This window comes from Pleuronectes platessa, chromosome 4 (assembly GCF_947347685.1).
Source record: "Pleuronectes platessa chromosome 4, fPlePla1.1, whole genome shotgun sequence".
Lineage (NCBI taxonomy): Eukaryota > Metazoa > Chordata > Actinopteri > Pleuronectiformes > Pleuronectidae > Pleuronectes > Pleuronectes platessa.
Genome location: NC_070629.1, coordinates 14,467,728 through 14,486,851, shown reverse-complemented (window position 1 = coordinate 14,486,851; position 19,124 = coordinate 14,467,728). Strand labels below are relative to the sequence as shown.

The following is a 19,124-nucleotide window of genomic DNA, read 5'->3' as shown; positions in this document are numbered from 1 at the left end:
TGTGACAGACCCCAGCGCTGTAACGTGTAGTTACATTTCTAGGGAGATGTCAGTCTCACCTGTATGGTACACAGCCATGCTGTATCTATGATCTCCTTTGAACGCAGTGATAAAGATTGGCCTTTACATGGCAGAGCGGCCACTGCAGGAGGAGATAATGAGGGGCTGGTTGTGGTAGCGTTGATTTGATTAACATATTTGAATTTACCTGATGTGGCAAAAACATAGATCCTCTCTAACATGTTATACAATGGAAGAAAAATAATTGGAAGGAATAGGGACAGAGAGGATTGAACTGTCTAATTTCCCTCAGTTTGACAGCCTGGTTCTGTCGAAACCAGAGGTTTGTTTCTACACACAGAGCGCTCGGGAGCTGAAGAGCAGTCTCCTGTTCTGCGACACAAACAAAGTTGAGCATAGCTGTAGCATCTGCATGTGTTTAATGGCGCACAGTAATCAGCTGTAGGGAGGTGTGCCACACAACCACATCAACAACACCACAGAGGTAAACACGGAAAATTCTCCTAATGGAAACTTCGCAACATGAAGGAAACAATAACAACAGCTTAAGGATAGTTTGCAGCAGGGACCTGCAGTATAACGACTTCCCACCTCAAGGCAATGGAAAAAAATGGAAGATGATGAAATTAAAGACCCGACTAAAGGACGAGACACATCTGTTTACATATGGTTAGCTGCTACTGTATATATACAGCGGGTGGAACGGCCTCGCCAGAAACAGTATCTCATTCTGTGCAATATCTGATTGAAAATGTTTGTTACGGTGGCGATGAAAGTGTTCGATAAAGAAACACGTGTTCTCTTTCATTGTCTCGCTCATCAGGATACCATTTGCTTTCATTAGACCCTCATTCTGCCCCTAATGGAATCCTACAAATAACACATAATGTCAGCTCCCCTACACAAACTATATTCTCCTTCACAGCTAAATTAATTAAGTTTGCTCTATAAAACTTGCACACACACACACACACACACACACACACACACACACACACACACACACACACACACACACACACACAACACACCACACACCATACACCACACACAGACACACAGACACACACACACAAACACACACACACAAATCTAATTGCAACCATGCTTGGCACATGGCAGCAGCATCTCCATCTACGCAGAGTCCAATTTCTTCGCTTTTTTAAAAGGAGGTCAGACGCGTTTGTTTACTGCTAATCAATGTCCTCGTCTGTGCTTTGGCTTTTGGGCTCTTCACCTGTCTGTTCCACTCTGATGAACCCTTCCTTATTCTGACTGCAGACCCAGACCAAACCCCAGGGGCTGGCGCTTTAGTCTGAGGTTTGAGGTTGCATCGTAGCAGCAGGGATTGAAAATCAATTGGCAAAATTCTTTTCTAAAAGACTTTCTTTTTCTCCCTGAGGAAGCTTATTCGGAAACATTAGCAGCAAGGGTCACCTCGTCACCAGAATGGTTCCCATCTGAAGCCGAGGGCGAGGTGGGTGCAATGTGAGGCCATTTATTAGTTTGACAGGGCGTCCCTTTATTTTGTATTCGCCCTCACTCAGTAGAAAGGAGCTGATTGCCATAAAGCCAGCATGAGGAGACATGAGTGGACATCGGAGGATTGAATGCGAGAATGTTATTGGCCATATCCATTATCTGTATCACTCATCCATTGAGGGTAGGGGGGTAGGGTTTGGGGCCGGAAACAAATCTCAGCTGACATTGGGCAAGTGGCATGTTACAACCTGCATGGACAGGTCACCAGCATATGAAACTGAGGAAGTATCTATCTAATTAAAGCCCTATAAATAACAAACCTGCTGCACGAGTTATTATGAGAAGTGTTAACATTTGTTTGGTTGATAATGAAACTGTGGCATAACAATATGAAATATTTATGGGCCACGACTGTCTAGATCAGGGGTGGGCAAACTTTTTGACTCGCGGGCCACAATGGGTTCTAAAATTTGACAGAGGGGCCGGGCCAGGACCAGATGAGATGAGAGTGTTTTTGTGAACTAATATAAATGACATGGAAAAATCATTACATGAAAGGATTTGGCCTTTATCAAGTAGCAAAGCATTTATTTGCCAGGCAATTTAACAAAACCCGCCTTCGGAGAAAGGCTTGCTAGCCTTTGCTATTTTGAATGCTAGCAAAAAACTTGCCTTGGTAGTTGATTCTTGATTCGCAGTTTGTCTGTGATTTTTTTTTTTTGCTGAGTCTGTAAATTAGCCAACCTCTGAGCCGTAGCCGCCCATTCTTGCGTTGACTGCTTGCTAGCGTAGTTAGCATGCTTCGTAGCAAAGTGACGGCTGATGTTGTACTCCTTGAAAACTGTTTCTCTGCATATCAGGCATACAGCCTTCGATTGGACTTCAGTGAAAAAGTATTTTGTTGTCCACTCCGTGTTAAACACTCGGCACTCATTGTCCACTTTTCGTTTCCTTGATCCGCTCATTTTACAGAATGGCTCACAGGGCAAAGCGAAAACGTGAAGGGAGACCATGTGCCCTTTCGAGCCCTATACACCACACTCCCGGTCGAATTTAATTTAGCGGACGCTTTTATCCAAAGCGACTTACACTAAGTGCATTCAACCCCGAGGGTACAAACCCAGAACAACAAGAAGCAAGAAAGCAAAACTACTAATACTATAAGTAAGTGCCATTTAAGTGCTACTAAATTGTTAGTTTCCAAAAATGTTAGTATTTTATTTTTTTAATATTTGGACAAGTTCGGTGGGCCAGATTAAAACGCCCAACCGGCCGTACTTTGCCCATGTCTGGTCTAGATAGTTAATGGGAAATTCGGCAACTATTAAAATGCAGCAGGGTTGTCAATTTGAAATGAGTATCACAGTCTCCATATGATCGATCGTGCAGCCCTACCATCCATGTAACTTATGACAAGTGACACTGAAAGAGCATCATCTATTGGTCAGCCAATGAAACAGACCACATGATGTCAAAGTGGGAGAAACTCTGCAGCAGCTCATGAACAAGTTCCAAATGCGACATTGCCGGCTGGCGCTGATGTCACTTCTCCTCATTAGACACTCAGGAGATGTTTACTCTGGTGCAGCGCTGTCGTCTTAGGCATGTGAATGCCACATATCACCACAGGGTTACCACAGACTTTCTCTGGCACATTTTATAGAGAGATGTTGTCTTTCAGAGGACGTCAGAGGAGACGAAGAACACAAGAAAGAAAATATCTTTTGCACTAAAGACAGCGGGGGGAGGGGGGAGTCCTACGAGACGCAAGACATTTCCTACAAAATACAGTCCATGTTTTAATCGTGAGGTATATGATCATGAACCTTTGAAGTGTTTTCATTTGTTTGGGGAGGCTGTGTAAGTTGAGTTACACAATTGGTCACTAATAATTTACTATGAGATACTGAATCCAGACGTATTAGCTGAGTAACATTGACGATTGTCATGTGACTCTTTGAAGAACCTATGATACTTGTGACCGGAGGTTTTCCAGCTGTGAGGAGACATTTGATGATAAACCTGTCCTGTAGTTCATTAATGTCCGCTCATTATCTTCACTGATACTTGGCGCACAGAGTCAGACTAAAGACCGGGAGCAGCAACTCGACAGAGAGACAATAAACAGACAAAGCCACTAATAGATAAGTGGAGAAAGAGACAGAAAAGAGAGAGAGAGATGTGTCACAGTGATAACCCTGCCTGTCTCGCCCCTCTGTCTCCTCTTGTTCTGCCCCAGCAACACTTCAAAGCAGAGCTTCAAAGTGCGATGAAGTAGACTTCAAAACTGCCTCACACACTAAGTCAGCGCACACACATACACGCACGCACGCACGCACGCACGCACGCACGCACAAACACACAAACATACCAGTCTTCAGCATCAATACAATTTACTTTTGTTGTTAGTCCTCTTATATCACAGACGGTATAATATAAAAACACGGTGTCCAACTATCACACTGAAAAATAAATCAACACTAATCCAAAAGTACACTTCCTGATTTTATCATAGCACCCAGCAGCACCCTCAAAATCCACATGTTTTCTTCTGGCTTACTCTGCAAAGTTCACATTGAGTTTGAACACAGCAGCATTTGGTTGGGAGTTAAGCCTTGTATGGGATGCTGTGAACTGTGAAACAAAATCAGACGATGTCAAGTCAGAGTAAGTCAAACTTTTACTAATGTCGAGATAGAGATTGTGCATTAAAACATTTCTGTTGATGAGTTTCACTTTATAAATCTGAGTTGGGAAGATTAACAAAGATGACAACTACATTTTATGTTGATGAACAGGGCAGCTGTGGGCATCCACCAACCAGAGTCAGTGGTTTGATTCCGGCGCCTCCATTCCCCATGCCAACGTGTCCTTGGGCAAGATACTGAACCCTAAATTTCAGTAATCATGACTGCAAAAACTCTAGATTTAACATTTACCATAAGCTTTGAAAATTATGAGGAAGATACTGAACAGCAAATCACATACATTTCACTGGTACAGTCTATAACCAGTTAAGAATGGCAATATAATGCACTTCCCAATATAAAAACATATAAAGCTACTGTTAGTATGTATAAACATGCAAGCATGCATCCAAACAAATAAACAGATCCATGAGCTCACCAGGAGGCAGTTAAAGATGACGTAGAGGATGAGCATCCACAGGGACCTGTAGCCCATATGCAGCCCCGCCCACAGCCACACCAGAGAGATGAGCAGGAACAGGTAGAGGACAAGCGGCACCTCTGCAGCACAAGAGAACATAGGAATATTTAAATCAATAACAGCAATTTATTATACTTTATGAATAAGTCTTATTTATATTACAACCACTCATATACTCCTCCCCTGCGTGTGTGTGTGTGTTCACTCCTCTACGGCACTTTTATTCTAAGTACCATAGAGGAGTTAACACTTATCATACACGCTGTACTTTACAATTTATGATATGATAAATACACACTCAACTGCTTTACATTACAGTTTGAAATGAGCAACGATTAAATAAGTGCAGAATACAACAGGCTTGATTCTCGACATTGATGCATCATCTTTTGGAGTGAGATCCTCCAGGAGATGTAGAGTGTAAACCTTATTTGCTGCTCATGTTTCTGAAGCTGGAGGTAACAACCTGCAACATGCGGGGCAGTAAGAAGAGAGGGAGGGGCAGTTGGAGCATGAGTGAGCCTCGGGAGCTGATTAATGAGCCAGTTCTTAGAGCCCAAATTCAACATGTAAATATATTGGTCTTTAAGGCTCGAGCAGTCCTCATGTGCATGTGGGTTCATGTGGACCCGGATTAATGTCCCAGCAGGTGACTGCGGTGCACTGCTGGAGAGCTCACGAATAACGTTGGCTACAAAGATCTTACGTTTGCTAATAAGCAAGAATGCAGCGTTTCCTCAGCTCGGTACTTCCACTACATCCCTGCCACTCAGGGCCTTGTCTATATAACAGTGTTTGTGCTGCCACTAACGCCAGTTTATAAGAAGTGCTGATACTATAATAAGACAGTGTGTCATTTTGTTTGTGAAAATGGTGGAGACAACTGGTGTGTACATATTGTATGCTTTTTAGATTCTGCCACTGTGCAAAAACAAACATTAAAACTGAGAGGTGCAACATCCTGAATTCTGATTAAAGGAAAACATGGCTGCACACAACAGCCGTTTAAACATTTAAACAAAGAGACATGGTTGACAGTGTAGTCAGCCTCCAAGTATTTAAAGCTAGGTTTGCTAGTCCTTGAAAAGCTACCATAAGCAAGCTACGTTTTGAAAAGATGCATTCGATACACCCCTGATTTCCCATTGCCAGAACAACAACTGATCACAAACAGCCTAACTCGCTAAATCGTCCCTGCTTCGGCGGTGTGTGCCTCTCTGGCTGAGGACTCCGGAGATGCAGGCAGGTCAGTAAGGGACAGACAGGTAACCCGGCCTTTTCATTCCATCAGAGGTAAATGATTATGTTGTGTTTATAGTCCTGCAAGGGTCACAGACTCTTTGTCTATCCATGGCTATCAGGACGTGAAGAGGATTTCAACAAATTAGATAAAAGTGTTTCAGAACTGAGCTGATCGCCAAAACAGAGGTGAAACAATCTTATGTTCTTACAAAAGCAAAAACCATGGCTGCCAGGTTATTGATCCAAAGCCACAGCAGGCCTTTGAACAAAGCGCCCTTTCGACAGAATTGTTTCGATAATTTAAATCTTCGAAGTGTTTAAGAATGAGATTAAAATGAATAATACATGCCATATTAAAGGTCTTTACTAAAACAACACAAATACTGATATTTCTAAAGCTCTTAACAAATAAAAAAGGAGCCGTGCCATTCCCATGTCAACAAATCTTGTAGCTAACTACGTCTTGGCTAGCCTCACCTCTCTCTGTACTTCAGAGGGTGTGACTCGCTGCGACTCATGTTTCCTAAATACCGAAGCTTAACTCATACCATTAAAAGGTGAAGTCAATTATTATCATTAATAATAATTACTCGGATGGCTTCTCTCTGTAGTTTGAAGTTGTACTCAGTAATCAGCCCTTTAGCAAACACGGCCCTAAAACAAAGTCAAATACAAGCGATCAAACAATTGTCAGCTACCTTGTGATCTTGTGTTAAAACGCACACTTTCTGCCCTGCATGCTGTACACACTATACACACAGCCCACACTGAACGCATCATCTGTATTTGGACTGTAAGATGTGGCCACCAAAAAGCTCTTACTGCAAGCTATTAAACTGAGCTCGGCTGTGGCAACTCGGTGATACTGGTAACCCACTGTTTCTCAGAGCTGATACCCGGCTCTCAGGTGTAGAAGAGGGGATATAACAGATTCATTTAGCATCTTTTTAACCACTGCCCAATGATTATGATCAGTGGTGCAAGGGTTCAGGAGAACAACCTCAGTCCCTCATTGGAGTGGAGACTGATATAATTCTTCTTCTCTCCTCTCAGCTTAAAAATAATCCCCCTCCCCTATTAATACACCAGGTAATTAGGAGATGAACAAAATGAGAACTGCCAATCAGGAGAAGGCGGAGTCATCACAACACAGAGAGACAGGCCTGATAAATAAAATAGCTCAGGAGGGAATAATGAAGGAGAACATGATGGTGACAACTCCTGTATTTTAAGAATATCTGCTGTGGTACTTATAAAGACAAGGGCAAAAAAAAAGCACGACATAATGAATGAGATATTAAATGGCAGAATATTAATAGTGATAGAACCAGACTTAAAAATGAAGGAAATGTATTGATATTTGTCACTGCCCTGTGGAATGGTCAGATGGTTTAAAAAAGTAGTGGTTCACTTAAAGTTGGTCAAAATTTGAACACTCCTTGCCGGGGATTAAGTCCAGGTTCTATGAGGTATGGAGACCTTTCTTTAAAAAGTTTTGATAACTTAAATGATCAAAAGGACTTGGTTGAGCATTTCTCCAGAATAGATTATACCTCTGGATCTTCAGTCTTCTAAATGATTCATTTATTTAATATTTGATTGTCCCGATTTCCTTATGATTGAATTGACTTTCTTTGTGTCTCATTACAAAGGGGTTTCTTTCGGAACAGATGAGCTGGTGTTAGACTGACCTTTGAATCCGATGCACAAATTAAAAATGTCCCCACAGAGTCAGTCTGACCTGAGTCTGCTGGTCAGCGTTATGTAGGACAGTCCGTACAGTTCACTTCACAAGTAGGATGGAAACACAAGGCACGAGGCCCAGGTTTGCACAGAAAGTCCTCACTTAGGTGCCACTTCCACCACCACTCTCAGTTCCACTCTGCTCAGACCGTTCCTCCTCAGCTCACTGCAGCTTTCCTCTATTTCCATCCCTCTTTCTTTAATTTGGAGACTTCCCCCCTTTAAAACTTCATCCATTGTTTTCCTTGCTGTTTTCACCCTTGTATGTTTGTTTGTTTGATTTTAAGCAGAATAATGCCCAGGATGTGATGCGATTCAGGGGAAAACTCGTAACATTTCGGTGCGAATTCGGATCAGGAGGCAGATCCCGGAATCCTTTTTCCACTTTCTTTAACATGCGAGATAGGGCTGTTTGGACATTTTCAAAGATTTACAGAGATTCATTCATGACCTAAATCAGGCATATCTGTGGAGCTGATATCTATGAGTGTGTGCCATTTGGTGTAGCTTGTTTGGATTTAAGGGCACAGCGGAGGTATATGCTCTACTGAGTGTCATAAGTTAAACAGTTAGTTGGTTAGTTAGTGAGTTAATTTAGCAGAAATACCTTTTTTTCACTTCTTTAAACATCTTTGACCAATTGTTTTGAAAAAAATCTGGCATTTTTATTGAATTGATGTCGACGAGTGAGGGCAATTCGGTGCAAATCCTGAAAATCCGATTTATACATAGGGCAGTAATTTTTCAGCCATATAATACAGTGTAAAGCTACTTTCTGCTGAGCAGATTCATAAGTGCTTATATTATAATATGTGTATGTTACATTGGTTTTCATGTCCACTCTTCTGGACTAAGTTTCATGACATGAAACTTAGACGTTTTCCAACCATCTATCTCTTCTAGCTTGCACATCTTTCTCTTTCTCCTCCCTCCCTGGTAGTTTTTTTCCAGCCCTGTAAGCACATTCCAGTCTGTGGACAGGCCAGCGCTCCCACAGTAAGAGTAAAGTTCCCATGGCCAAATGAGATATCTCTAGGCAGTGAGAAGCAGAGCAGGCTCACGCTTTCAGCCGGTACATATGTGAGCATGTATAAGCTTGTATTAACATGTGTATGAAATGAAGTTTATGTGCGACAAAAGTATGTGAGAGGGACTTGGCTCTCCGCTGAACAGATGCTAAATGATGTCAAGGGGGTAACTTTATGTTTGGCCGAGCTTTAACCCCCAGCGGTGTAATTTGTGTCTCAAACGTCGTCTCGTGATTTTTGGAGCGGAGGAGGGAGCTGCTTTTCTCCACAGTCAGAGAGGCTCCAGTTTACTTTTGATCAGAGCGGGCTCCCGGTGTGAGAAGACAAACTGAGAAGGGAGCGCGGGTTCAACAAAAACTGGGAGAAACTCAAGACGGTGCTGACACCACTGTCAAAGAGGGGTCAGCAGCTGTCATAACAACACGCTGCAATAAGAGTGTGCTGTGGAAGCACACCCCACACATAAAACTTGTGTTTATGTGCACGAAGTGTGAACATGTCGACACATTACAAGCAATGTTTTCTTTACAGTTTAAAGGAAAATAATATTCTACTGATCGCATTATTAAGGGGTATTAAGGTAATTTTATGAAAAACCCTAAAGATATTATGGATTCTTATGTAATTTTGGAAATTCATGAAGGAAGATAAGCCTAATATCTTAAATATTCTCTGCTAAATAAAGTACACCTGCAAAAAAAGCAGATTCAGACTTTTGTTTTTAACTCAACCAAGGAGGTTGTGGATTCTCCTGTTTGTTTGTCTGAGAGCAGGATTACACAAAAACTATGTGCAACAGATTACCATGAATCTTGGTTGAATGATGTCGGGGTCAGTAAAGAAAGAATTCAATTTTGGAGCAGCTCCCGATCAGGCGTTGGGTCCAGGAATCTTTTTCTTTCACGGTCTTTAACAATGTGAGATTTGCTCCATTTAGAACATAATTTGTGGATTTTGATGAAAAAAAATCTGGCTTGTTTAAATGACTGATATTTATGAGAATGTGCAAACTGATGTTGATCCAACTAAATGTGGTTTCATAGGGAGACTGTTGTGCTTGGGGGAGAAATGCACTCTAATGAGTGTTATTCCTGTTTAATGTTTATATTCATCTGAAGTAATGATCTTCATGTTGAGTTTTAGATGTTTAGTTATATCCAGCAATCATTTGCAAAGGAAACGTATTACACCACATATATAAAGTTGAATACTTTGATATGTGCTAAATGTAGCCATAACAAATATTCCTGGTTAAACCAGGTATGCAAAATGAATCCAACATGAACACCCTCTAAAAAAGTGTTTGCATTTCAAGGATGTGAGAGCAAAATATAAACACATGTCTGGCATCCAAACAAAGCAACTACACAGCCTGAAAAGCACAAAGTCCAAAATATGGAGTTCTGCAATCAAACCTCATCACATCTATTTGTTTATTTCCACATTCCTGACCATTCAGCGATCAAAGTGCACGCAGGGAACACTCGGGGCCACTGACACAGAACAATAATGGTTATTCATTCGACTCCGCTCTGTTGAAAATTGAAATTCTGCTCCGTATCAAAAGAACACCATGTGTCTCAAACACACCTTGCGGGCTCAACGGGGAAACACGATAAGGGCTTTAACTTTGGCTGGGGCTGTGTTTTGAATAGGCACAGTTGTAAGTTCTAGTTTTCTGTGTTTATCAGTCACCTCGGGTGTCCGCTGAGGTACAGGTACATGTCTGCTGGCGGGACGACGTGCAGGCACACGCAGGCACGCTTTCTAGATTACACCGACGTCAGAGGTCCAGCTGTATCTCCCTTCTCAAAATCACACACACACAATGACAGAGATTAGCCCTCATCTTATTTTATCAGGTCCTTTGCTGCAGTCTAAGGAACTTGAAAATGTCGGCGAACTAAATATTCATGGTACGAATGGCATCAGCTATCACACGGATCTCTGATGGATGAGAACATCAAGGTGAAGCTCACACTCTTAGATGCATGATATGTAACGTGGGCTATTTAAAGGTAAAGGGGCAACACTGTGGAAAGAACCTGCAAAAACATATCTGTGGAGCATATCAATGTCAATCAAAGGCTTTTTAGCTCTAGTCATTTTTCTGCATACAGAGCATCACAGTGACCGCCCACTTTAGGAACTGCTTTGGTAAATTACCCGTTCATTTCATTAGTTGACGTTACAGAAAATCTTTTAAGTCTGCAACCAGTCCGACCAGCTACGAGATGAAACGTGACCATTAAACATTTGATTTGAAAAAAAACTGGAATACAGGAAAAATATCTTGAGAGTGAAGGAACAACTCATCCGGTAAACCATTGCAAATTATCCTTTGGTTATTCTGTGGAAAACCTAATGTAACAGTTTCGCGGCTGTGGTAAACATTTCCAGAGACGTCACTATTAAACCCAATGATTGTGGGTATGTGCTGAGCTTCCCCTTGACATCGACAACGAAACACTTTTTTTTTCAAAACACAATTTACATCATACAGGCTTGGGGTCTCTACCGGAGCATATAACATTGTTCCACAATCTTTTAGCTTATGGTAGGTGGACATTAGATGTCTCAGATATAATGGTTAATATTGAAAATCTCCATTCAGTAAACGAATGGGATCTTTACCTCCGGAGTCGAGCTGTTGAGCTCTGAAACTGGTCGGGGTATTTTGTAGCAGCACCTGTTGCTTTCAAAGCAACTCTGACAAACTGTAGCGAGGTACAAAGAGGGAGCAGCTGCATGACCTGTGTCTAGAACAATCAAATATAACAGACCTTCCCCTTAGTTTGTTTTATTCACCTTTGGACTCTGGACATGTTGGTATAGAGCCAAAACTGATACACTGCCCTGTATTGTGCACTGTGTGCTCTGTCGAAAGCAATAACAAAGAAAAGGAAAGAAAACTGCAGCTACATGCAGTCTTTCGTTGTTGTGTGCATGTTGTGTTCGTGCTTATATACAATGCTCATGCCTGTGTATGTGTATATGTGCTTCTGAAGCCTGTAGGCACAGGCTACACTGATTCATCACAGCAGGGGCTCTGATAATGAATGGTGCTGTCCAAGTTTTGGATTTGTTTATTTTCTCAGTGCAGCTGCTTTATACAGAACTACACACACATATATACACTTCACATATATTCACACCTCAAGGAAAGCCCCCTGATGTTACACTGCTGCTTTGATGAGTGTGTCCTGAGCTGCCTTTCCCACACATTTGTTCCCTCACTCTCTCTTTCGGTGTAAAGAAGGAATTTTAGAAGCTGACGAAACCTCATCCTTTCTCTTTTAACATAAAGCAGAATAATATATTCCTTGACTCCTTTGCCCTCAACTCACCAGAACCCTGTCCTATCTACTTTCACATTCTGTCTACTTCAATAAGTAGTGCCCGTTCTGAACCTGTCTGTTTTGAACGGGCAGTTTGACTGGCCTGGGGTGATGCTGGTTGCAGCTTTCTTTGCGAAACTGTGAAATTGACCTGCAGTAATTGAGCTGAGACAAGTAAAGCCTGACTGCAGGGCTCAGTCCACAGAACCATGAAGCTGCACCCCCGCTGCTGCACAAAGAGCTGTTCACCGGTTTATTCAAAGTTCGGTGGAGCTCGACAACGCAGAACCATGAGCTGGAGAATCAGTTTCCAACGGTTATTCAAAGATATATTATTACTGAATGTATCCTGTGTTCAAATCGCACCAATTTGCACTTTGAACCCTGAAGAATAAACGTGATGAAGGGTTCTAGAGATATGAGTTCCACATACAGAACTGTCTTGAACTATAAGATAAACTGTCCACATTGTCCCTCCATAGTGAAATATACCTGTCAGGTGAAAACCCTATCGTCTGACCTTCAGCCTCAGCCTGGTTGGGGACTGAGAAAGTATTGCTCTCCTTTTAATAATGCACATCTACCTGCAGCTCAGCAGAATGCTTTTTTGATTTCTTTTGCACGACTTCAGAGGCCGCACACAGTGTGTAGGGCAAACAGCTCACCGGGACTGGCACCAGTTCAGCCTTTGCTTTGTAATTGAAGGGCCTTGACTTGGCAAAACAAGCTTAAACCTGCTGACGCTTACCGATTGGCCGCTGATTACAGCCATGATACCGAGGGACTAAACTTCCATAATGGTGCTTTAAACTGCCTGTGTTCTGCAAATCCTTTCATTAAGACAAACAACTGTAGTGGCTGAATAAAAGGTCAGGCATTGATAATAAACTTTTCCTGCCGAGTTTCGGTATCATGTATGGTGCACACTGAGTTTGAAAGCTGAGTAAAATAGGGGCTGATACTTCTGTCCCAAAATATGGGTAGGTGCAGTCTAGTTCCTGAAGGCATTCTGGCAACAGGTTCCTTGTTTCTGTTGCGTCTGTATGCGTGCATACAACAAGAATGATAGTGTGACTGTACATGTAAACAATGTTCAGGTCTTATCTTTGCATGTCCATGCAAAGTTTTGTATCCAAAGTTTGCACAATTGCAAAAACATGCCTATGCATTATACTGTGTACAAGTTTGCCGGTTTGTTGGGTACCTGTGCTGTTGGTGCGTCCACGGTAAATGTCATCATAAGCCTTCCACTGCTGAGTAACCTGGTAGGCATGGATGAAGACGACCAGCACTGCTACCAGACAGATGAGAGGCACCAGCACGGCCGTGCTCAGAGCCGCGTAGATGTTGGGGATAAAGCACCTAGAGGAGAGAGGGACAGAGATGTGAGTGTTTGGTTTTGCCTGAGAGGAGAACAAGGAAATGTTGAGAGGAGGGGAAATTGCGTCAAAGGTGAGCTGTGGAAAACAGAAACGCATTAGACGCCTGTTGCGCTATATTTACTCCAGTGAAGACTTTGTTTTTTCGGGTTTCACAAACAGGAACGTCTTAAAACTCGACAGCAGCATTATTGCTCAACAGCAGCTTTTGCCTTCAGCAGCTAAATGGGCATGTTCTCAGGTTCTCTGAACAACCAGGTCTCCCTGCAGCCACAGCAGGTTATTATCTAATGCCATAGACACTTTGTTTAAAGGGTGAAAAAACATGACAGAGAACAAACTACTGAATATTCCATTGAAAATGTCTGGATTGTGAGAGTTCACCTGCAGAGAGAATGGTTTGAATTTCAGGATTAATTCAAGGTCAACTGTTAATTAATTTATCTTTATCTAGTCTGTTTATTATTGTGAGCCAGTATTTGACTGTCCTTCTCTGTGTCCGTTTCCTGGGAAATCTCTGGAGTCTGTTTCCAGTTGGATCTGTTTTTCTTTTATTAAGTAAAATAAAACGGACTGAAATATTTCTCTCTGGGAAAATCAACATCGTCATATAAACTGTAACTGCCAAACAACTATGAAACCACCCATGTGACTTTCACAAAACAAGCTCAGCCCCTTGTTTGGTGGGAGAAAGACATACAGATAGGCCCTCAGTAAAGGCAGAGAAGTAATTGGAACAACACTAGTCATAACATAACATGAGGTATTCCAAATAGAGCACTGCATTACCACGTCCCAGGATGACAGCCGGACTATGAGAGTGTGCACTCACTGGAATATGGATATTTGTGCTGCTGTGGCCTTGTGAGTGAGGGGATGAGATCCTACTGCACTGAAAATCTCACAAGCGAGTAAGATCCCAGGGATTCTTGCAGTGGATGGGGGAAGCATTACCCAGGGGCCCATTTAATTTAATACATGGTTTGGGAGAGAACAAATAAAACAAGCAGTGCCTTTTTATGTTTTTTTTTTTACAGAGTCATTACTGTGATGTTCGTTTTTACACCACGGTGTGAGGTAATGGGTCGTTCCAGGACATGGGTGTGTGACATGTGTCAGCTCTCAGCTTACATGACATTTTCGAAGGAGACTATAAAACCTTAACAGGGTAGAGGCATGTCCCGCTCTTCAGGAAACGACTCGAGCAGCAATAAATCTGCAAAAGTGACCCTAAACCTAACCATTTATATTATTCCAATAAAATAAAATAATGAACATTTTACATGAGTAATTTATTTATTATACTATTGCCTTTATTGATGACACAATCCTTTTTCGGGGATTCTGTCTGTTAAAATTTTCTCCCAACTTTATGTTCCCACTTTCTGCTTTATCCAGAAAGGTCTGTTCAACTGAAAGTTGTATTCCCAATGTGCGCCAGTAAAAACTAAATTAGCTCTCAAGCAGACAATGTGATCCAGATGAACAGACACCTTCATGTACCTTGAGCCAACTACATAAACAACAAGGTAAAAAAAAACATGAAATCATGACATAAACATGGAGAAAAAGGAGACGACCCCTGTTGATTTAAAAGTGCGCCACACAGCATACATTGTTGCCTATGGATTTAGTAGCAGTTACTATAAAAAGGTTAACAACAGCTGTTTGAATATATATATCACACAACAAGTACATACAGTAAGAATCCAATGCAAAGCTGACTACTTATGCAAGGTCTGAGCGTGACACCTGTTTGTCCGCAGGCCGGGCGAAATTGAGACAAACAAGAGGCTACCTGTTTACAGTAATGAGGAGGAGAGGGAGAGAGAGAAGGAGGGAGGGGGAGAGGGAGAGAAGGAGAGAAGGAGGGAGGGAGTGAGGGAGTGAGGGAGGGAGTGAGAGAGAGAGGGAATGGATTCTTTCCCTCACAGAGGAAGGTACGCTTCACGGGAAGCTGAATACTCCTCTGTATCCCTAAATCTCTCATGTGTACGCTCACTGTCCGACACGCACCCGCCTACAGGAAACACGCGTGCACTCTTGATCCCAAGGATAACAGCCACACCTCGGACCACTGGCTAATTTAAGATGTGATTTAAGGGTTTTTAACTTCATCAAAGTTTGACTTTGCCGTGTCATGCACACTCCAAGTGGGCTGATAAATAGACACGGGAAGGATAGATAGACACACATACACACATCTGACTAGAGTAAACAAACACATAAAGAACCATAACCTATCCGAGTTATTTGAAGCTTTTTTCCTTCTGTGTGAAAGCCTCCACCCTCCAGGTAGTGGGGAGACGCACGCAAACACCGAAACTCACCGATTCGTTCAGCCGATTGGTCGAGCCACCTCCTCACATGATGTCGTAGACTCAGGTGTTTTCTGTTTGCTCTACTCAAGTGAGGGTGTAAAAATGAAACTCAAGTCACCGTGACTGACACAAACCGGTTTTGAAAGCACATTCCTGAGCCGTCTCAGGAAAACAGATTACCCTGGATTTATTCCACCTCCCTTTCATCAGTTCTCACAACCACTCGTGTATGTATTAGTGTCTTGCACCATGCACTCACACGTCTCCTTGCACCAGTCCGTACACGGCGTGTATCGTCCAGCCGAAGCCGCCGAGCAACACGATAACCAGGACTATGATGACGAGGGCGGGAAGTCCCCAGCCCAACAGGAAGTAGAGCAGGTGGCGGCGCTCGGTGTGCTCGTCATTCATCACCAGCACTTGCCAGAAGTTCACGGCCTGGGGACACGGTTAGAGGAAAACAACATGTGAACACAGATATGTTCCTGCACAGGCAACACATTTATGGGTAATACATTTTAAACCTGCAGCAGCACCTGGATGTTGTGAGGAAAAAGCAAAGTGTTTGGACTTTGGATGATTTTTTTCCATGTCTCATACAGCCACACTTCTATACACACACACACACACAACAGTGATGTTTGCTTTGTAATCTAGCAGGCTTTGATAGACTGCTCCATCAGATGCACTAAGCCCTGCATTGTTACATAAGTGGCTTTCCTGAACACCTGTTCGGGGAAACAGACACAGTGTCTTTCACCCGAGTGAAGATCTCACACAGGGACAATGCCGTATCATTAATCTGATACACTGGTGGAGAGCAAAGGGCAAAACTTTATTTTGAGTTTTAAAGGGGCGGCTGTGGCTGAGGGGTAGAGTGGTCGTCCTCCAACCTGAAGGTCGGCGGTTCGATCCCCAGTCTGACCCATCTGCATGCCGATGTGTCCTTGGGCAAGATGCTGAACCCTGAATGGCCCCCCATAGAATAACAAAGTGCTGGGATAGATGCACTGTATGAATGTGTGTGTGAAAGGGTGAATGTAAAACTGTACTGTAAAGCGCTTTGAGTGGTCATCATCAGACTAGAAAAGCGCTATACAAATCCATTTACCTTTTAAAGACGAGCTCAAGGGTAAATACAAACTTGCTCTCTGTTTTCTAATCTAACCTGTCTGCTGGGTTTATAGTTAAAGTCCATTGTTTGGTTCAGGATGACACACATTTATGCAACGGCGCCACGGCTACAACGAACAACAGCTGACGGTGTTTGTTTGTGTCCGTCTGTCTGAGGACATTCGCATCGAGGACACGGTGACGCATTTAATAACTGGAGGTTAAGAGATGCTTAGCCATATCCATACACATACACAACACCGGCAAAACAAACAAACAATACACTTTGTGCTCAGGATACACCGTTGTGTAACAGCTTGGCTGCACTGCCCTGAGACAATAGTCAATCAAGAGCTGCCTCGCCTTCTCTGGGAGCAGGCTGGAGCCACCAAGACATGCACAGTAATGCATTATGGGTAAGACTGTGTAACAGAGTGTGTGCTCTGCAACGGCTGCGTCACTCGCTGGCTGTGGATACTGCAGCCTAAGGCTACATCCAAACTACAGAGATCTCGTTTGAAAATGGCTTTTTCAAAATAAAATAATCTCTGTCCAGCGTATACACTTTGGCTCTGCATCAGATTTAATCCTGTCCAAACTAACTGAAAGTGCACGTCACATCACTTGCTCTCCAAATAGCTTGTCTCCTTCACATGTAAGCAGCTGTGAATCATTGTAAATTGCAAAATCTACTGCAGAACAGTTGGTAGCAAAGATAACAGGGTCGGCAACGCTCGTTATTGATGTGTTCGACACCGGCAGCAGACAGAGGATCATGTGACAGGACACTGATAAACTGGCAAAGGCTACATCACGATCGAGAAAGACCCAAAAGTCCCAATCAGCACGTGAAGGTGGGTCTCATCATTTCAAAACAGATCCGTTTCTGCCCGTCCAGCCTCAAAACTACGGGGCCAGCAGTGTTTTCAAGCTTCTCCGTTTTTAGCAGCTCCTAAACTCTGTGGACACCAGGGGTATCATTACCAGGATGGTAAATCCAGCGGACTTTGGGTGAGTGTCGGGCTACACCCTGGACAGGTCGCCAGCGTATCGCAAGGTTGAACAAAAACTTGATTTTCAATATTTGACTTACATCTTGTGGGATCTAGCCATGAAGATACTTAGATGTTAGCTGACAGATGGACTAGATGGCCTGACAGCCACTGGTTTCCACTGACCCGCGCCTTGAAAATACTGAAATGTATGTGTTGACTAAAAAACACTGGCAACTACAAACCTATGAGGTGTGCTCCATAGCTGTTTGATAGTCTCGCTGACTAGCACAGTGGATCAGGGTACAAATACATTATGAAACTGAGGCTTAAGTTGGTCTTTCCTGACTGAAAGAACTGTACAGTATTGTTATGTATTGTTGTGCATCTTCTCAGTAAACTGAGTTTGTGTGTATGAACCCGACACGCAGCAGTTATCGATTTCAATCTTCTTCATGCTCTGAGATGAGTTGCTGCTGGCGCCTACTCGTATCAACCACTTAGCTGAGAGCAGCCACCTGATAGGGGGGAAAATGAGCGGTGAGACATCAGGAGGGTCGATACTGAGAGATTGGTGAGGACAGAGGGGGTTTAAGACCACACATCAATGGAAACCAGGTTGGCAGCCATATTTAAGAGAGATGTAGAGCAGATATGATGCGAGGCGCTTTGGTTGTGACACATTTGAAGGAAAAGTGAAGCGAGTCATTTATGTGAATAAATGACTTATGTGAATAAATTCACATAAATGACATTTATGTGAATAAATGACTGCTGTAAATCATAGTTTATGTGTCCTCCACTACAACACATCAGCTCTACAACCACACTAACTATTACCGTGTGTCTAAACTGCCTATTTACGTCAACACACAATTTATCCCACTGCCGCTCCTTTCACATTTGAACACTTCTGAAGCTACATGAAACGGTAGTCTTTTGTCAGAGGTCATCCTAAAACACTTCGATATAAGAAAAAATGTAATGTTTAGCATGTACAGGACTGCCTGGTCCCAGTCTTACCCTAATGTGGGTCAAAGGGCTAATCTTATAATACTCCAGCGATTGTAACGTATGTGCCAGGAGAGATTATATCCACTGCATAAACATTGATTATGTTCACTAACAAACGTCACACGCCGTAAAAGATTTAAGAGTGTGTAAGCACAACAACAGCCAGAGACTTACACAAGAGGGGGGGAAAGAGGGGGGGGACGACGATGGTGACTTTTGGAACCGCTCTCCTGAGGAGTCTGGTCTGGTACAGAACATACTGGCTCATGTTTATTTGCTGACA

At 42.8% G+C, this 19,124-nt stretch overlaps 1 protein-coding gene across 1 annotated transcript in view; it reads right to left on the bottom strand.

Annotated features, from left to right (window-relative positions):
- Positions 1-19,124, bottom strand: part of adgrv1 (adhesion G protein-coupled receptor V1) — a 99,294-nt gene that overhangs the window by 9,560 nt on the left and 70,610 nt on the right. The window contains exons 89-91 of the mRNA XM_053421042.1: positions 15,982-16,160; positions 13,227-13,384; positions 4,630-4,751 (exon numbers count right to left, since the gene is read on the bottom strand). Coding sequence (XP_053277017.1) covers positions 4,630-4,751; positions 13,227-13,384; positions 15,982-16,160 — 459 coding nt within the window. The remainder of the gene's footprint in view (positions 1-4,629; positions 4,752-13,226; positions 13,385-15,981; positions 16,161-19,124) is intronic.